The sequence below is a fragment of the Strix aluco genome, chromosome 35 (assembly GCF_031877795.1).
Source record: "Strix aluco isolate bStrAlu1 chromosome 35, bStrAlu1.hap1, whole genome shotgun sequence".
Lineage (NCBI taxonomy): Eukaryota > Metazoa > Chordata > Aves > Strigiformes > Strigidae > Strix > Strix aluco.
This window is the reverse complement of record NC_133965.1, coordinates 33,618-53,411: the sequence shown is the minus strand read 5'-3', so window position 1 is coordinate 53,411 and position 19,794 is coordinate 33,618. Positions and strand designations below refer to the sequence as shown.

The following is a 19,794-nucleotide window of genomic DNA, read 5'->3' as shown; positions in this document are numbered from 1 at the left end:
TGTGTGTGCACGCATGTGTGTGCCTGCACATGTGTCTGTGCACGTGTGTGTGCACGTGTGCATGTGCACGTGTGCGTGTGTATGTGCATGCTCCTGTGTGCAGCTGTCTGTATGTGTGTTCGTGTGTGTGCACGAGTGTGTACGTGTGTGCGCGTGTGTATGCATGTGTGCATGTGCACATATGTGCATGTGTGTATGCAAGTGTGTGTGCATGAATGGGTGTGCACATGGATATGTGTCTGCACATGTGTGTGTGCACATGTGTGTGTGTGTGCACAAGTGTGTGCGTGCATGCGCATGTCTGTGCATGTGTGCATGAACACGTGTGTGCAAGCGTGCACATGTGTGCACTTGTCTCTGTGCACGTGTCAGTGTACAACAGCTGTGTGTGCCCTGTGCCCATGTGCTGCTGCAGAAGGCCCCATGCCCGCGCGTGTTGGGGCAACGGGAGGCCACATGCACACACATGTTGGGGTGGTGGGAGGCCATGTGCACACATGTGTTGGGGTGGTGGGAGGCCACATGCGCACGCATGTTGGGATGGTGGGAGGCACGTGCACACGTGTGTTGGGGTGGTGGGACGCACATGCACATGCGTGTTGGGGTGGTGGGAGGCCACATGTGCACACATGTTGGGGTGGTGGGAGGCACGTGCACACACATGTTGGGGTGGTGGGAGGCCACATGCACACAGATGTTGGGGTGGTGGGAGGCCACATGCACACAGATGTTGGGGTGGTGGGAGGCACGTGCACCCGCATGTTGGGGTGGTGGGAGGCCACGTGCCCACACGTGTTGGGGTGGCAGGAGGCCACATGCACATGCATGTTGGGGTGGCGGGAGGCCACGTGCACACGCGTGTTGGGGTGGTGGGAGGCCACGTGCACACGCGTGGGCGCTGCAGATGCATCCCCTGGGTGCCGGCGTGGCTCCGGCATTAACCCCCCCCCCCGGCCCTGCCCCAAGCCCCACCGGGTCGGGTGGGGACACACACACAATGGGGGGGACACCCTCCCCCCCCTCTGTCCACCAGCCCAGGGGGCCCAGGGCCCCCCCTGCCCCTGGCCCAGCCCCCCCAGCCCCTGGACGGACCGACGGACGGACTGAGTCATCCTTGGCCCGGCAGCCCCGTCTCGTCCTCCCCGCCCGCCGGCCGTCCCCATCGCCACCACCGCCCGCCATGGCCCTCGCCCTCCTGCTCCTGGGTGAGCCCGGCGGCACCGCCTGCACTGCACGGGGCTGCACTGCGCTGCACTGCGCTGCACGGGGCTGCGCTGCACGGGGCTGCACTGCGCTGCACTGCGCTGCACGGGGCTGCGTGCGTATGGCACGGGTGTGGGTGGGTGCTGGGAGAGGGGTTGAATACGGCACTGGGCACTGCACGAGCACTGCACAGCAGGGTCTGGGCACTACCCTGGGCACTGGAAGGGAAGGGCACTGCTGGGGGCACTGGGCACTGCACTTCATGGGGTGCTGCGCCCAGCTGGGGCTGTGGGACACTGCGGGGGAGGGGGGGGTGTGGGGTGGGCAGAGCACAATGGGTGGTGCTGGGCACTGGGCAGGGCAGTGGGCACTGGGAACTGGGCACTGGGAAGGGCACTGGGCGCTGTGGGCTGTGCTGGGCACTGGGCAGGGCAGCGGACACTGGGAACTGGGCACTGGGCAGGGCAGTGGGAACTGGGCACTGGGCACTGTGGGCTGTGCTGGGCACTGGGCAGGGCAGTGGACACTGGGAACTGGGCACTGGGAAGGGCAGTGGGAACTGGGCACTGGGCACTGTGGGCTGTGCTGGGCACTGGGCAGGGGAGTGGGCACTGGGAACTGGGCACTGGGTACTGGGAAGGGCACTGGGAACTGTGGGCTGTGCTGGGCACTGAGCACTGAGTGTGGGGCACTGTGGGGTGCTGGCAACTGGGCACTGGGCTGTGCAGGATACAGGTAAGGCTGTGAGGCACTGGGCAGGGCACTGGATGTTCTGGGCTGTCCTGGGCACTGGGCATGGGGAGGGGAGCAGGGTAGGGTGGGCTGTGATGGGCAATGGGCATGGGAGGCACTGGGGACTGGACAGGGCACTGAGCAAGGGGCACTGGGCACTGGTTGCTGCACATGGGGCACTGGGCACTGGGAACTGGGAAAGGCACTGGGCACTGGTTGATGATAGTCGTGGGGCTCTGGGAAGCTCACTGGTCACTGGCCATGGGGCGCAGGCACTGGGAAAGGCACTGGTCACCAGTCACAGGGAGCTGGGCAAGGCACTGATCATTGGGCACTGAGCACTGGGGAGCACACTGGTTATGGAGCACCAGGCACTGGGAAGACCACTGGGCATTGGGCACTGGGTAGGGCTCTAGACACTGGGAAGGGCACTGGGAATGGGGCATTGGGCACTGGGCACTGGGAAGGGCGCTGGGCACTGGACAGGGCCGTGGGCACTGGGCACTGGGATGCTGGGCAGGGCAGTGGGCACTGGGCAGGGCACTGGGTGCTGGGCCCCACTGCTGGGGGGGAGTCCCTGGGGATCTTGGGACAGGGTTGGGGTGCCTGGATGCCTGAGTGCCCCGACTCATCCTCTCCACTCGGTCTCCAGTGGGGCTGCTGGGACCCCGCAGCACAGGTACTGGGGGGGCGGGAGAGGGGTGGGCAGTGGTGGGGGAGGGGTCTGGCCCAGTGGCTCCCAGTGAGTCCCAGTGAGGGGGAGCTCCCAGTGGGTCCCAGTGTGTGCAGGAGTCCCAGCAGGTCCCAGTGACTGCAAATGATCCCAGGGGGTCCCAGTGTGTGCAGAGCTCCCAGTAGCTCCCAATGGGTGGAGGGGTCCCAGAAGGTCCCAGCAAGTTCCAGCATGTACAGAGGTCCCAGTGGGTCCCAGCAGGTCCCAGCGGTTCCCAGTGGGCGCAGGGCTCCCAGCAGGTCCCAGGGGGTCCCGGTGGGTGCCAGTGGGTGCTGGTGGCCCCGGTGCCTGAGCACGGGCTGTCCCCAGAGCCGTTCCCAGTGCGGCTGGCTGGGGGCCCCGGGCGCTGCGCCGGGCGGGTGGAGGTGCAGCACAGCGGGCACTGGGGCACCGTCTGCGACGATGACTGGGGGCTGCCGGACGCGGCGGTGGTCTGCCGGCAACTGGGCTGCGGGGTCGCTCTGGCCGCCCCATCGGGAGCCTGGTTCGGAGAGGGCATGGGGCCCATCTGGCTCAACGGCTTGCGCTGCCGAGGCACCGAGGAGCGCCTGGCCCTGTGCCGGCACCGGGGTTGGCGTCCCCACGTCTGCGCCCATGAAGAGGATGCCAGCGCTGTCTGCTCAGGTGGGCTGTGTGCGGTGAGCAGGTGGGGGCCAAGCTGGGACCCCCCTTGCCTGACCGCCGCTCCCCACAGCTCACCACTTCCAGCCCCTCGGCACCACTGAGCCCCCCTGGACCCCCACGCCGTCGCCCACCATCACCCAGGCACCTGTTACAGCATGCACGGGTGCAGCATGCGCAGGTACGACATGCACGGGTGCAGCATGGATGGCAATAACGTGTGCAAGTACAGCACGTGCAGGTCGCAGTGTGCACGGGTAGGGTGTGCACAGGGACAGCGTGTGCAAGTACAGCATGCAAAGCTATGGTTGGGTATGGTGTGCACAGGTACAGTGTGCACGGCCATGGTGTGCAGAGGTGTGGAGTGCATGGGCACGGTGTTCACGGGCACAGCGTGTACAGGTACGGTGTGCACGGGCAAGGTGTGCACAGGTACAGTGCACAGGCACACTGCACAGTTACGGTGTGCACAGGCACAGCGTGCACGGGCATGGCATGCACAGGTAGGGTGTGCACATGCCCGATGTGCGCAGGTACCCCCCCATGGGCGCCGGGGCCCGCACTGGCGCTCACCCCAGCCTCTCTCCCAGGACCCCCCATCATGCGGCTGGTGGGGGCGGCAGGGCGCTGCGCTGGCCGGCTGGAGATCTTCCATGCTGGGCACTGGGGCACCGTCTGTGACGACCTGTGGGGGCTGCCGGATGCGGCGGTAGTCTGCCGGCAGCTGGGCTGCGGGGCCGCCCTCGACGCACCCCGGGCAGCTTTTTTTGGCGAGGGCACGGGACCCATCTGGCTGGATGATGTGCGGTGCCAAGGGAACGAGTCATCCCTGCTGGGGTGCCCAGCTTCCCCCTGGGGTGTCACCAACTGCCAGCACCGGGAGGATGCCGCCGTTGTCTGTGCAGGTACCCATGATGTGGGGGGCTGGGGCCATGCCCCCGCAGGGTGATGCAGTGGATGCGTGGTCCCCGTACCCGGGTGGGGGTCTCGGGGCAGTGGGTGGCCACAGGAACGTGGCAGCTGAAGTGCAAACCCCGTGGGTGCACGGTCCATGGAGTGCAAGCAGCAGCAGCGAGTGTGCAGTGCGCGTGTGTGCAGGGTGCAGTGCGCGTGTGCAGTGCACGGGGACACCAAGTTTGTGCACTGTGTGCATAGGCAGTGTACAGTGTGTGAGTGTGTGCATGCAGTGTGTGTGCGCAGTGTGCAAGGACACAGAATCTGTGCAGTGCATGCATGTTCAGGGTGCAGCGTGTGTGCAGTGCACAGGGACACCTAGTCTGTGCAGCGTGTGTGTGTGGGCAGGGTGCAGTGTGTGTGCAGTGTGGGTGTGTGCAGTGCACATGCAGTGCGCCCACTGCAGGGCTCACGCCACTCTCCTCTGCCCGCAGACGAACTGGCCGCCCTGGATGTCCACCCTGCAGAGCCCACTCCCCACCCACCGCGGGTGAAGCCAGCCCGGGTGCCCACCTCTGCACGGCCCCGCAGCCCCGGCTCCCCCCGGAGCACAGCAGCCAGCGAGCCGGCCGCAAGGACGCCCCGTGAGGGTAGGGGGAGCGGGCGTGGGGGTCCCTGTCCCCCCATGCAAGGTCTCGGGAAGCTGGGAGGTGGTCAGCCGCAATGCAGAATCCCATATTTTCTGCCCTGGCCCAGCTGCAGGGCTGGAGCAGATCTTTGACACCCCCCCCCCATGCACCTCCCCTCCCTGCTGGGGTCCCTCCCCATGTCCCAGAGCCCCTGTCCCCAAGGATGCCCCCACCCTCTGGCTCCGGGTGCCCCCCCAGAGCTGGGCTGAGCGATCCTCTCATTGCTGCAGGGCAAGGGCACCTACTGGCACCAACGGGGACTTCTCCACGGGCCAGCAGTACCCAGCACCCTGTAGGACAGGGTCTGGCCAGCACCACCCCCAGCACCCAGCACCCCACACGATGGGATGCAACTGGTGCCACCCGCAGCACCCAGCACCCCACAGGACAGGGACGAATCGGTGCCACCCAAGGGAAAACAGGGCGAGATCCCGTTCGTATCCTCAGGATCACACGACTCAAAGCAGAACAAGATCCAGCTGGCATCATTCAGAGCACCAAGCCCAAGGCAGGACGGGATCCAGCAGGTGCCACCAGGTCTAAAGTGGGACGGGATCCGGCTGCTGCCACCAGGTCCAAGGCAGGATGGGCTCCAGCCGGCACCAACAGGTCCAAGGCAGGATGGGCTCCAGCCGGCACCAACAGGTCCAAGGCAGGATGGGATCCAATGGGAACCAACAGATCCAAGGCAGGATGGGCTCCATCTGGCACCAACAGGTCCAAAGTGGGATGGGCTCCAGCTGGCACCAACAGGTCCAAGGCAGGACGGGATCCAGTCAGTACCATCCGTGTCACCCGGCCCAAAGCAGGGTGGGATCCAACCAGTATCACACGGATAACCCGGCCCAAAGCTGGACAGATTCTGGTAGGTGCCAACCAGACCACCAGGAAACCACCAGGACGGGGTTTGGTTGGGACCATAAAAGGTACCAAGCACAAGGCAGGGCGGGATCCAGTTGGTGCCACCCAGCTGCGAACGGGGCAGGATGTGGCAGTTGCCATCCAGTTCACACAACGGCAAACAGGACAGGACCCTGTTGATAGCACTCAAGCCAAAGTAGGGCAGGATCCGGTTGGTACCACGCAAGGCACCAGGCCGAAAGCAAGGCAGGACTTGACCCCCACCATGGTGGTCCCAGCAGGTGATACCATGTGGAGTAACCAGAATCTGGGAGAACTGGGTCCTGAAGCTACCATGAACATCGCATGTCCTCCAGCAGAACTGGATGCAGATGGTAACAAATGGACAACACGTTCTTCAGCAGATTTTGCTCTAGATGATAGCCTGGGGAGCACACGTCCTGCAGCAAAACCAGGTCCTGAAGGTACTGTGAATAGTGCACATCCTGCAGCAACAGAATCAGATCCTGAAGGTACCATGAGTAGTGCACATCCTGCAGCAGAACCAGGTCCAGATGGTACCATGAGGAGCACACGTCCTGTAGCAGAACCAGGTCCTGAAGGTACTATGAGTAGTGCACATCCTGCAGCAGAACTGGGTCTAGATGGTACTACATGGAGCACATATCCTGCAGCCCAACCGGGTCCAGATGGTACCACATGGAGTGCACGCCCTGCAGCAGAACTGGGTCTAGATGGTACCATGAGGAGCACACATCCTGCAGCAGACCTGGGTCCAGAAGATACCACATGGAGCGCACGTCCTGCAGCAGAACTGGGTCTAGATGGTACCATGAGGAGCACACATCCTGCAGCAGACCTGGGTCCAGAAGATACCACATGGAGTGCACGTTCTGCAGCAGAACTGGGTCTAGATGGTACCATGAGGAGCACACATCCTGCAACAGAACGGGGTCCAGAAGATACCACATGGAGCGCACGTCCTGCAGCAGAACTGGGTCTAGATGGTACCATGAGGAGCACACATCCTGCAGCAGACCTGGGTCCAGAAGATACCACATGGAGCGCACGTCCTGCAGCAGAACTGGGTCTAGATGGTACCATGAGGAGCACACATCCTGCAGCAGACCTGGGTCCAGAAGATACCACATGGAGTGCACGTTCTGCAGCAGAACTGGGTCTAGATGGTACCATGAGGAGCACACATCCTGCAACAGAACGGGGTCCAGAAGATACCACATGGAGCGCACGTCCTGCAGCAGAACTGGGTCTAGATGGTACCATGAGGAGCACACATCCTGCAGCAGACCTGGGTCCAGAAGATACCACATGGAGCGCACGTCCTGCAGCAGAACTGGGTCTAGATGGTACCATGAGGAGCACACATCCTGCAGCAGACCTGGGTCCAGAAGATACCACATGGAGTGCACGTTCTGCAGCAGAACTGGGTCTAGATGGTACCATGAGGAGCACACATCCTGCAGCAGACCTGGGTCCAGAAGATACCACATGGAGTACACGTCCTGCAGCAGAACTGGGTCTAGATGGTACCATGAGGAGCACACATCCTGCAACAGAACAGGGTCCAGAAGATAGCACATGGAGCACACATCCTGCAGCCCAACCAGGTCCAGAAGATACCACATGGAGCACACGTTCTGCAGCAGAACTGGGTCCAGATGGTACCACATGGAGCACACATCCTGCAGCAGAACCAGGTCCAGATGGTACCACATGGAGCACACGTTCTGCAGCAGAACTGGGTCCAGAAGATACCACATGGAGCACACATCCTGCAGCCCAACCAGGTCCAGAAGGTACCATAAGGAACACACAGCCTCCAGAGAAACTGGATCCAGATGGTGCAATGCAGAGCACACATTCTTCAGCAGAAACGGGGCTGGATGATACCACCATGTGGAGTGCACATCCCACAGCAGAACCTGGTCCCAGTGGTGCCACACTGTATGCACAGCCTGCAGCAGAACTGGATGCAGATGGTGCCACATGGAGCACAGGTTCTTTAACAGATTTCAGTCTAGAAGATACCATGAGGAGCACACATGCTGCAGCAGAACCAGGTCCAGATGGTACGATGAGGAGCACACGTCCTGCAGCACATCTGGATCCAGACGGTACTAAGCAAGGAATTTCCTGGAAGAAATTTTCAGGAAAAGGCTAAAATGTTGGAGGGTTGAGGTGGGTGGAAGGACAGTAGGGAGTAGGCATGGATAGACTGAGAGGCACAGGGGCAACTGACTAGACAGAAAGGTAGAGGGAGAAAAGGACAGAAAGGAGAAAGGTATTGATGGCTGGATGTCAAGGGAGGATCTGTGGGAGAATGGATGCATGGATGGCAAGGAAAGGGGAATGGATGTATGGGTGGGTGGATGGATAGATGGATGAATGGATGATGGATGGATGGATGGATGGAGTGTTCTTCACCCAGCACTCAGGGCGGGTGGCCTGGAGACAGTGGGGCCTCACAGACCTCTGTGTTTCTTCCGTCCCCAGATGTGGACCCAGACCAAGGCCCTGCTGGGGTCTCTGCTTCCCCCACAGACCCCCCCCCACCTCCTCCATCACAGAACCCCACCCTGATCCCAGCAGCACCCCCTGCCCTTGTAGTCCAAGTGGGTCCAGGCTCTAGCATCCCCCCCCCGTGCCCCCCAGAGCCCACCAGCACCCAGAGTCCCCCACTAGTCACCCAGTCCCTGAAGGAGACCCCCAGCACCCAGAGCCACCTAGCCCCCACCCAACACCCCAAGGAGATCCCCAACACCCAGAGCCTTCCAGCACCCACCCAGCACCCCAAGGAGAGCCCCAGTACACAGAGGCCCTCAGCACCCACTCAGCACCCCATGGAGCCCACAAGCACCCATAGCCTCCCAGCCTCCACTCAGCACCCCACGGAGCCCCTCAGCACCCAGACCCTCCCAGCACCCCCTCAGCCTCCCCTGGAGCCCCATGGCACCCAGACCTCCCCAGCAGCCTCCCTGCACCCCATGGAGATCCCCAGCCCACAGGTACCTTCAACACCCCTTCAGCACCCCACAGAGACCCTCGGCACTGCAACCCCCCCAGAATCCCCCCAGGACCCCATGGAGACTCTCAGCACTCATCCTCCCCCACCATGCCCTCAGCCCCTGCTGGAGCTCCTTGGCATCCAGCCCCCCCCAGCATCTCCCCAGCACCCCACAGAGAAGCTCAGCACCCAGATGCCCCCAGCACCCCCTCAGCACCCCACAGAGGCACTCAGGACCCAGACCCCCCCAGCACCTCCCCAGCACCCCATGGAGCCCCTCAGCACCCAGACACCCCCAGCACCTCCCCAGCACCCCACGGAGCCCCTTGGTACCCAGACCCCCCCAGCACCTTCCCAGCACCCCACGGAGCCCCTCGGCACCCATCCTGCCCGCACCCCAACAGACCCTGTGCTCCCTGGGGCCCCATGTGCAGGTAAGCTTGGGGTGGGGGACACAGTGGCAGGGTGGGTCCTGCCAGTGGACCCCCAATTCCTAAGGTGACAACCCCTCATATTTCAGAGCTCTGGGGCAGCATGGGGGTGGGTCCTGACTTGGTGAGTGGGGGAATGTGGGGCCCCCTCTGCACCCCAAATTCTGGGGTTTTTTGGAGGGACACAGGTTTGGGGAGGGCATTTTTCGTGGCTGTGCTTTAGGGGGGGTCTCTATATCTCGCCCCACAGATCCGGCTCCACCAGCAGCACCGCCAGTCAAACCCAGAGCTGGGGAGCAGTGGGGAGGGGAGTCTGGCAGCTGCCACCCCTGCCCGGCCCCCCAACTGCAGGCCCTTCTACAGGAGGTGCGGGGGCTGCGGGGGGACCTGCGAGCACTGACCTTGACCCTTCAGCACCTCCTGGGGGGCTTTCCGAGGACCCCTCCTGCCACTGGCTCTCAGTCATGATGGGGTCATGACCCCCCCAACTGGGTGACTCCGGGGGGGCTGCTGTGACCCTCAGATGAGATAAAGTGGGGCTGGACCCCCCCAACCCCCCCAATCCTGGAGCATCTTGAGGTTGTGGTGGTAGTGATAGGATGGGCAACATCATTTGGGGCTGGGGGGGGTGTGGGATAGGTGGATCAGCCCCACCTCAGGCCCATCCTTGAGCAGGGGGGTGATCTGGGGGTTGCAGGCAGCAGAGCCTCTTTGGGAGGGGGAGCCTGCTCCTGCTCCCCATCCTATGCCCCCATCTCTGCCAGCCGCATGGCGCCGAGCTGGCTCCCTCAGTGCTTCCCCATAGCGCTTTCGCTTCCTCCACCCTTCCTCCCCACCGTTGCCCCCCCAAGGCCCTCCCTGGAGGAAACTTTAAAAGGGGGGGGGTCCCTGGGAGGGGAGGTCCCAGGCAGCTGCAGCATGGGGTGGCTGGTTGGCCTTGGGCTGTGCCTCGGTGAGGGACTGGGGTCATGCTGGGGGTTGGGGGGGTGGGGGGGGAGGGGCAGGTGCTTGGGGCCTGGGGGGCCATGGGGCTGAGGGTGCACTTGGGGGGCACAGATCTGGGGGTGCACTTGGGGTGTGTGTTGGGGATTTTACTGGGGTATGCAGGGTGTGGGATGTCCATGGGGTGTGTCTTGGGGGGTCAGTGGGGTGGGGGGGGTGTTGGGGTGCCCATGGAGTGTGTGTTGGGGGTCAGTGGGGTGTTGGGGTGTCTGTGAGATGTGTGTTGGGGGGTCAGTGGGGCACGTAGCGTGTGGGGGTGTCCATGGGGGGTGTGTTGGGGGTCAGTGGGGTGGGGGGGTGTCTGTGGGGTGGGGGCTGGATCCCCACTCCCAGCTGTTGCCTCTCTCCCCCCCCAGCTCTGTGCTGCAGCATCGTGGCTGGATCTGGTATGTTGGGGGTCCCCTGGGTGTCCCTTGGTGTCCCCCTGGAGTCCCCTGGGGTCCCCCTGGGCTCCCCTGGTGACCCCTGTGTTCCCCTGGTGACACTTGGGGGCTGTGGGGTCAGCAACCATGGGATGTGGCTGGCAGTGGGGCATGGACCACGTGTAGGAGAGCTTGTACTGGGCTTGCACTGGGCAGACTGTGGTTGTACTGGGTAGAGTGGGGCTGTACTGGATGTACCAAGGCCATGCTGGGCAGATTAGGGATGGGTTGGGCAGACTGGAGCTGTACTGGTCCTACTGGTGCCGTACACCTTCCCCCCCTGCCGTAGGGGTGCCAGCCCGGCTGTCGGGCAGTCACTCGCGCTGCGCCGGGCGCCTGGAGCTCCTCTTCGAGGGCATGTGGGGCTCAGTCTGTGCCGAGGGCTGGGGCCTGGCGGCCGCCCGGGTGCTGTGCCACCAGCTGGGCTGCGGTCGCCCGCGCCTCGTCCCAGCACCCTGCAGCCCCGTGGCAGCCGGCGCTTCCCCCGTGGTGCTGCGGCAGGTGCAGTGCACCGGGCAGGAGCCAACCTTGGAGCACTGCGACCTCCAGCCGGGGCAGCCATCATCCTGCCCCATGGAGCGGGTGGCCGCCGTCGAGTGCGAGGGTGAGCGTGCGGCGGGGTGGGGTGGTGCGACCCTCGGTGGGGGGATGTCCCGTGGGGCTGGCATCACCCCAGTGTCCCTGCAGAGCCCTTCCAGCTGCGACTGGTGGGTGGCCCCGGGCGCTGCGCTGGGCGGTTGGAGGTGAACCGCGCCGGGCAGTGGGGCACGGTCTGCGATGACGGCTGGAGCAGGACCAACGCGGTGGTGGTTTGCCGGGAGCTGGGCTGCGGGGCTGCGGGTAAAGTCAGTGACCTCCCACGGGGACGACCTCGCTTCGGCCCCGGTGCTGGGCGCATCTGGCTGGATGATGTCCGCTGCCGGGGTCAGGAGGCAACCCTGCGGGATTGTGCCCACCGCACCTGGGGACACCACGACTGCACCCACCAGGAGGATGTTGGCGTGGTCTGCCAGGTCTGGGACAACCCCACCTGCCACCATGGGACACCCGAGGAGGCCTGACAGAGCAGGATCAAGCCATAGTCACCCTTTTGTCCTCGCAGGACGCCTGAGCACTGTGGCTCTGTCCCCAGACGGCCCTTGATCTTGACAGCCACCGTGTCCCCCTGTGGAGCACCCCTCCTGCATCCCTCTCCAGGCAGTCCCTGGCCTCATGGGGACCTCCCCCCACAACACCCCACAGGAGGCCGTGTGTGGGAGCTGGGGGTCCTGCCCCAGCTCCTCTTCCTCCTTCCCAGTCATTAAATATGGAGAACTGAGCATCTGCCCGCACCATGTCCATGCCCAGAGATGTGGGGGGCACCATGGGGTGCCTGTGCACAGCCATGGCCATGCCGTGGGGCAGCAGTGGGGTGAGCACAGGGGCCTGGCTGTCCCAGGTGTGGGGCTGAGCTGAGCATGGCTTGCTGCCCACAGTGCCGTGTCGTGTCGGCCACCCCCCCCCCCGCCCCCGCCATTGTGGCCTCTTGACCCCGTTATGAAACAGCTTGTTAACACTAATCCCACAGCCACCTGTCCCACTCCAGTTCCCTCCCCCCCCCCCGCCCGGGGGAGGGACCTGCCTGTTACTCTGCCCCATGGCATGGGGCAGGGGCCAGGGCAGGGGGCCTGGGGCAGGTGGGGCAGCAGAACAAGAAGTGGGGCAATGGATTTTGGGGGGAAGAGTGGTCAGGGTGTGGGGCAGTGGGACTTAGGGGGAAGAAGGAGTTGGCGGGGGACAGAGGGTCAGTGCATGAGGCAACGGGGGCCAGGGCTTGCAGAGGGGCAGGGTGTGGGTCAATAGGGGCCAAGGGGGCAGAAGGGAAGGATGTGGGGCACTGGGGACTAGGGAGGCAGAGCGTGTCCATGCAGTGGGGTCACAGGCTGCAGAGGGGCAGGATGTGTAGCAGTGGGACCTATGGGTGCAGAGGGGCAGGGAGTGGGGCAATAGGGGCCGGGGGGCAGGGTGTGGGGCAATGGGGGCCAGGGCTTGCAGAGGGGCAGGGCATGGGGCAATAGGGGCCATGGGCTGCAGAGGGGCAGGACGTGGGGAAATGGGACACCAAGGGGGCACATCCCCTCCTGCAATGACAGAAGGGGGACAGGGGGGACACGGTTAGGGACAGCAAGGACAGGGGCAGTGGGGCCGTGGCTTGTGGGGCTCAGCACCGGGCTGTGCACCCCCCCAGACCTGGGGACGAGGACGGGGACAAGCTGGTGCCATCTGGTCCGGCTGCCTGCCGGCTATTTCGGTGCCCCCGCAGCTGTCCGTCCCTCCGCCCCCACAGCCCTGCCACCGCGCTCCCTCCCACGCTCCCGGGACACCGGCCAGCCAAGGGCTCCCCCCCCCCCCACCCCCCGGGACAGGGGACGGACAGGGACACGCGCCTGCATCCTCCGCGTGCCACTGAGGCCGGAGACGTGCCGCTGGGGCTGGATGGCCTGACCCTGGGGATGGTCCCCAGTGGGACACGGGGGGTCACAGCCCCTTGATTGGCGCCCCATGGTGGGGGCTGGGGGGTCATCCCCCTAGAAGTAGCCCCCACTCTCTGGGTGGGTAATGGCCACGGCATGACCTCCCCCCCATTGGCCACCCGCCAAGTTGGTCCCACTAATGTGCTGTCAAGTATTAATTTCCTTCCAGCGGGGCCGGGGTCAGGACCTGGCGAGCAGATGGGATGGGGGGAAGAGCAGGTGGGGAGGGAGAGGGTGGGATACGCCCTGGGAGCTGGGAAGAGGGAGGGGGGCCGTGGGAAATGAGGGGAGGGATGGATGTTATTGTGGGAAATGGGAAGAGAGAGACGGTCATGAGAAATAGGAAGAGGGTGGGGTATGGTTGTAGGAGATGTGGAGAGGGAGGCGTGATGGTCATAGGAACTGGGGAGATGGAGGGAGGATGGTCATGGGAACAGGGGAGAGGGAGGGAGATGGTCATGGAAATGGGGGAGAGGGAGATGGCCATGGGAAATTGGGAGAGGGATGGGTGTTATTGTGGGAAATGTGGGGAGAGAGATGGTCATGGGAAATGGGGAGAGGGAGGGGTATGGTTGTAGGAACTGGGGAGAGGGAGGGGTATTATTGTGGGATGTGGGGAGAGAGAGTCGTGATGGTCATGTGAACTGGGGAGAGGGATGGAGGGAGATGGTCATGTGAACTGGGCAGAGGTGTGGGTATTATTGTGGAAAGTAGGGAGAAGGAGGGGGTATGACTGTGGGGAATGGGGACAGAGAGGCAGATGGTCATGGAAGTGGGGAGAGGGAAGGGTATGGCCCTGAAAACTGGGAGATGGGGAGGGACCCAGCCTGGGAACTGGGGGAGAGGGAGGATGCTGAGGCAGGCACAGCCCTTGGGTGCAGGCAGAGGGATGAGCAGGGTGCCCCAACCCTCCGGTGCGGCACTCCCCCCACGCCAACCTGGGGAGACCCCCCCCCCCCGGCTCTGTGCACCCCGGCCACACCCCCATGGCCAACGGCTGTTTCGGCAGGGCTGGTACTTATTTGGCAGGACACCGGGTGCGTATGCGGCCAGCCGGGCTCTGCCAGTCCCATCCCAAAATAGACCCCCGAGGAACGTGCCCCGCCGAGGGGGCCCAGATGTGAGTCAGAGCTGGGAGGGCGGATGGTAGGGACATGCGGGGGCGGCGTGGCTGGGGACATTGGGGACGGTGGTGGAGGGGACTTGGCGTGGGGATGGCGTCTCCTGGGGTTGGTGCCAGCCCCATGGGATGATGCCTCGGTTCTGGGGATCACTACAGGCCAACAACCGGGGCTGGTGTGTCATGTCCCCCCTGTCCCCAAACCATCCTGGCCCACATCTGAGGGTCTGGTGCCCACAGCTGGCTCCCGGTCCTTGCCTCACACCCCAGCGGGAGCCAGATGGCACATAGATGGGTGAAACTGGAGCTGTGAGATGCTGAGTGGGTGGGGTGGGGGGGATGACACAACAAAACAGATCCGCCCTGTTCTCTCAGGGAAGTGGTACCGGAGACGGGAAACTGAGGCAGGTGGAGGGATGCCCGTGACTTGCTGCATCCTCCTGGGATGCCACCGCGGTGGGATGAGGGGTCACAGCCAGGCTGGGGCTGGGGCTGTGCTGGGGGTGGGGGAGCAGGTGGTGTGTAGCTGTGGTATGGCTGGGCTGTGTCACTGGTGGGAGGTGTCCCTGCCTGTGGCAGGGGGGTGGAAATGGGTGACCTTTAAGGTCCCTTCCAACCCAAACCAGTCTGTGATTCTGTGATTGCTGGGCTGTGTCATGGCATGACCAGGCTGTGTCATGTTGCTGGGCTGTGTCGGGACATGGTCAGGCTGTGTTGTGGCATGATGGAGCTGTGTCATGGCATTGCTGGGCTGTGTCATGACATGGTTAGAGCTGTGTTGTGGGATGACATTGTGATGGCATCGCATGGGGGACAGGCATGGGGGGACGGACAGGGCACTGCACATGGGGACAGACAGACGTCAAGGAGCAGAGCTTGGTGAAGCAGAGAAGCTTGTTCTGATGGAACAGCAGCATTGTGAGGAAGGACAGACAGACAGGATGGAGCGGCAGCACCGTGGGGAAGGACTGATGGACAGAGTGGAGCATTGCACGAGGGGACAAGCAGAGGTGGTGTGGGGCAGCTGTCACGGAGGACTATGGGCATGGACAGACAGACAGCATGATGCATGGCCTGGGGGGATGGACAGACAGCACAAGAAGGTACAGCCAAGATAAGAAGCTAGGCATGTGGGGACAGATGGACTGAGCACTGTGTGGCATGGAGGGATGGATGGACAGATGGACAGACAGTGTGGAGGACAGCTTGCAAAGACTGATGGACAGAGTGTGGTGCTGGGTGGACAAGCAGCATAGGGACAGGCAGACAGACAGTGCAGAGCAGCATGCTAAGGCACAGCCAAGAGGCCTGCACGCTGCTTCTCCACCCTGCATTGGGTGCACCGAGCCTACTGGACCCAGCACAGCTCAGCCCCCATCCCCAGCTCCATCCTGTCCATCTTTCTCCCCAAGGAATGCCTGGTCTGTCCCACTATCCCCAGCTCTATCCTGTCCATCTTTCCCCCCATCCCCAACTCTACCCTGTCCGTCTGTCCTCCCATGCAATGCCCTGTCTGTCCCTCTGTCCCCAGCTCCATCCTGCCCTGTCTCTCCCCCCATTCCCAGCTCTACCCTGTCTGTCTGTCCTCCATCCCCAGCTCTGCCCTGTCCATCTGTCCTCCATCCCCAGTTCCATTCTGTCCCTCCGTTCCCCCATGCAATGCCCAGTCTGTTCCCCCACCCTCAACTCCATTCTGCCCTGTCTCTCCCTGCATTCCCAGCTCTATCTACCCTGTCTGTCTGTTCCCCATCCCCAGCTCTACCCTGTCTGTCTGTCCCCCATCCCCAGCTCCATCCTGTCTGTCTGGCCCCTCATGTAATGCCCTGCCTGTCCTGCCTCCTGCCTATCTTTGGCCCTCGGCACGCGTTGGGGCTGACACATGTTCCCTGGGCGCGAGCGGCAGAGATTAACGCGGCCTGGCGGCATGGGAATGGGCAGGAAAGTCTGAGTCACAGCTCCCGGTGCCGGGGGCGGTCGTGGGTCTGGGGGCACCCAGCCGTGTCCCGGGAGCAGCCGGCCCTGCTGGGACACACAGCAGGGGACGCAGGTGAGGCATGCGCTGCTCCTGGGCTTCTTGGCTGTCCCTGTGCAACCTCGGGGGACACTCGACCCTGGCTTCTGCTTCTGGCTTGCTTGCATGGCTCTCTTGGCTCAGCCCCATGGCTTTGGGGGGTGTGTGGGGGGGACAGGCTGGTTGTCCCAGCCCTGCACACCTGGAGGTACCGGTGGTGGCGATGACCTCGTTGCGGCTGTGCCGGCGCAGGCAGCTGCAGGTGGTGGGATGGGAGAAGGGTCCAGGATCCTGCTTTAGGGCTGGGGATGGAGGAGCACAGGGGCATCCCTGACCCCTTGCAAAGGGGAGGATGTGGGGTGGGAGAGAGCCAGCCCTGACCCCTTGCAACGGGGGGGATGTAGGGGGAGAGATGGAGCCCTGACTGCTGCTGTGGGGTGTGATGTGCAGCTGCCTGTCCCTCCTCTGGGAGGTTACAGGGTTATCTGCCTTTCCTCTGGGGTCTGATGTGGGTCTGACCCTCACTCCTACATGACGACATGGGAGCTCAATGGAGTGAGCATCCCAGCTCCCTGTGGTCCCCATCAGGGGTGCGAAGCACCACTGGACAGGGGCATTTTGGGGTCCCCATCACCTCTTGGCATGGGGCTGCACCTTCCCACCAGCCAGGACCCCCATGCCTGCACAGTGCCTGGGGAAGAGAGGCAGAGCTTTATCCCAGCCAGGAAGACTGTGGGGAGAGCTCCTGGGGTGGAACTGGGCCATACTTGGATTGACTGTGCTGAATTGGGCTGGGCTAAACTGGACTGGGCTAGACTGGGCTGCACTGGGCTGTCCCGACAGGGTGCTCTGGGGTGACGAGGCTGGTGCTGACATCATCCTCCCATGCAAGGGGCTGGGGATGGCGGAGCTTTGCAGCAACACGGGGGGCTTGGCTGTCCCCAGGGCCCATGGAGGAGTCGGATGAGGATGGGGAGGACAACGAGGAGTTCCTGGAGAGGCTGATGGCACAGACGGGTCGGGAGATGCCGCAGCGGGAGCTGGAGGAGCACTACGCCGTGCTGGAGGAGCTGGGCAGTGGGACCTATGGCCGTGTGGTGCTGACAGAGCCCCTGGATGGTGGTGAGAGGTGCTGGGGGGCGGGGGGGGGGAAGGGCGACCCTGCTGCTGTTTGGGGAACCTGCTCCCCAGGTGTGCACAGATGTGCACAGCCCCACCACTGCATCTGACCCACCCAAGCCAAACTCCAGCTCTGCCCAAACCACCCCTGTCTCTGCTCCCCCTCAGTGCCCCAGCTGGTGCTGACCTCTCTTTGGCCCCCACCCCCTGTTTCCCAGGCCCACCTGTGGTCCTCAAGCTGATGCTGAAGGAGCGGACGGAGCGGCGGGCATTCCTGCGGGAGTATTGCATCGCCCTGTGTCTCTCCAGCCATGCCGCCTGCCTGCGTGCCCTGCCCGTTGCCTTCGAGAGCACCACGCACTTTGCTTTCGGGCAGGAGCTCGCTCCTGCTGGGGACCTGTGTGCCCTCCTCAACCCGGGGGTGCGTGCTGCCCTGGTGCTCTGCTGGAGCAGGGTGGGGGCTAGGAGGGGTGGGAGGATGGAAGAGAGGGTGATGGCAAAATTTTGCAGCGGGTGCAGTGATGCTGTGTGCGGGGAGACGCTTTGCAGTGGGGTGCACGGTGGGGACACCTTTTGCAGTGGATGCAGTGACACTGTGTGTGGGAACACCCTTTGCAGTGGGGTGCATGGTCATGCTTTTTGTGTGGCGACCCTTTGCAGTGGGGTGCAGTGACACTGTATGCGTGGGAAGACCCCTTGCAGTGAGCACCCACTCCCAGTATGCAGGCAGAGCCTTTGCAGTGGGGTGTATGCCCACAATGTGCATGGGGAGAGACCCTTTGCTGTGGGTGCAGTGACGCTGTGGATGGGAGGAGACCCTTGTAGTGGGGTGCATGCTCGTGCAATGCATGGGGAGCCCCTTTGCAGTGTGGGCATGTGGCTACAGGCTGCTGTGGGGCAAAGCACAGGTCAGCGGTGCCAGGTGGGGGTCTGGGTGCTGCAGCAGTCCCTTCGGGGAGGCGGCAGTGGGGCAGGAGATGGTGCCACCCTGCCTGCAGGAGGGCCTGGCAGAGGAACTGGTGAAGCGTTGCGCATCCCAGCTGGCCGAGGCGCTGGACTTCATGCACAGCCGTGCCCTGGTACACCGGGACGTCAAGCTGGACAACGTGCTGCTCTTCGACCGCGAGTGCCGGCGAGTGAAGCTGGGTGACTTCGGGCTCACACGCGTGCAGGGCTCGGCAGTGGGTGCCATGTCCGGTACTCTGCCCTACTCCCCGCCAGAGCTCTGCCTGCTCCAAGGCTCCGACACACTGGAGCTGGACTCCAGCCTGGATGCCTGGGCCTTCGCCATCCTGCTCTTCTGCCTCTGCACTGGCTGCTTCCCCTGGGCCATGGCCACCAGCTCAGACCCCCAGTTCGAGGACTTCAGTGCCTGGCAGGGTGGCACAGCAGGGCGGGGGATACCGGCATCCTGGCGAGGCTTCAGCTCTGGGGCGCTGGAGATGCTCCGGCGCCTGCTGACGCTAGACCCCGACCGCCGGAGCCCAGCCATCGAGGTGCAGAAATACCTGTCGCTGCCCTGGGTGATGGCTCCAAGTGCTGGGGAGCCGGTGTCGAGCAGCTCCCAGTCCCCCCTTACCAGCCGCATGGGGGAGAGCCCAGGGGGCACCGGCGGACGGGATGCTGCTGGTGGGGGAGATGGGGTTCCTGTGCCTCCCGCTAACGCCCTGGCCCCGTGCCGGTAGCCAGCACCTCCCCTCCATCCCGGGGCTGGTATTGCAGCGGGCCCTCCCTGGGGGTCTGGGCTCCCTCTCTGATGCCCAAGGCTTTTGGTGATTGCAAGAGCGGGAAGGAGAAGCGATGCCTTGGGCAGCACATGGAGGCTCCAGCCCTGCCACTGGATACCGGGCACCTTGCAAATTGATGTCATTTGGTGGTGGTGACAACAGTCCACCCAAGCAACCGTTGCACAGCTCTGAGATACACAAGAGAAACTGGGGGCAGAAGCAGCTCATGGGATGACAGAGAGGAACAGGAGGAGAGCAATTAATTAGAAATTAAACCTGTTAAGGCTGATGCAAGATCTTGTCAGGGACGAACGGTGAAACTGCTCAGCAGAGAAACACGGGAACACGTCCGACCTTGACCTTCTTCCTGCACAGTACTGATGGGGAGGTTGTCACAGGCTGCTGTTAATTAGGGAAGGTGTTAATCAGCCTCCTGGGGGCTAACTGCTGTAATTAGGGACAGATGCTAACCAGCCTCCTGGGGGGTTAAGGAGCTGGGGAAACAAATGTAAGCCCTCAAGGCATGAAGCTGAACTGGGATGTGATGGGGCTGGGAGGAGCTGCCAGGTGGATCTCTAGGACTTGAGTTAAAACAGGACAAACCTGGGATCAGGCTCTGCCTGAGCAACACAATGGGCAGGGTGATTTGCCCCCTTAAGGGCTGGATGTAGGTCAGCTGATAGTGCAAAAG

The 19,794-nt window shown here is 63.4% G+C and overlaps 2 protein-coding genes across 15 annotated transcripts; both read left to right on the top strand.

Annotated features, from left to right (window-relative positions):
- Nucleotides 1–652: 652 nt before the first annotated feature.
- LOC141917231 (uncharacterized) lies at nt 653–11,932 on the top strand. 13 transcript variants are annotated; one of them, XM_074810344.1, is made up of 14 exons: nt 653–1,205; nt 2,588–2,614; nt 2,978–3,292; nt 3,363–3,470; nt 3,880–4,194; nt 4,678–4,833; nt 5,103–6,416; nt 7,362–7,868; nt 8,248–9,192; nt 9,440–9,555; nt 10,548–10,577; nt 11,115–11,217; nt 11,301–11,626; nt 11,716–11,932. In XM_074810344.1, the coding sequence occupies exons 1-14, from the start codon at nt 662–664 to the stop codon at nt 11,722–11,724; spliced, it is 4,815 nt and encodes a 1,604-aa protein (XP_074666445.1). In that variant the 5' UTR covers nt 653–661; the 3' UTR covers nt 11,725–11,932. The 13 variants fall into 13 exon arrangements, 12 of the variants coding, with proteins under 12 accessions (XP_074666445.1, XP_074666439.1, XP_074666436.1 ...); XM_074810338.1 differs by having other exon boundaries at nt 5,103–6,650; nt 6,696–7,868; XM_074810335.1 differs by having other exon boundaries at nt 5,103–6,920; nt 6,966–7,868.
- Nucleotides 11,933–14,152: 2,220 nt separating this feature from the next.
- Nucleotides 14,153–19,547, top strand: SBK3 (SH3 domain binding kinase family member 3). Of its 2 annotated transcripts, XM_074810346.1 has the most exons (4): nt 14,153–14,246; nt 17,203–17,379; nt 17,595–17,797; nt 18,375–19,547. In XM_074810346.1, exons 2-4 carry the CDS (start codon nt 17,208–17,210, stop codon nt 19,059–19,061), a joined length of 1,062 nt encoding a protein of 353 aa, XP_074666447.1. In that variant the 5' UTR covers nt 14,153–14,246; nt 17,203–17,207; the 3' UTR covers nt 19,062–19,547. The 2 variants fall into 2 exon arrangements, with proteins under 2 accessions (XP_074666447.1, XP_074666448.1); XM_074810347.1 differs by lacking the exon at nt 14,153–14,246 and having other exon boundaries at nt 17,282–17,386.
- The last annotated feature ends 247 nt before the right edge of the window (nt 19,548–19,794 follow it).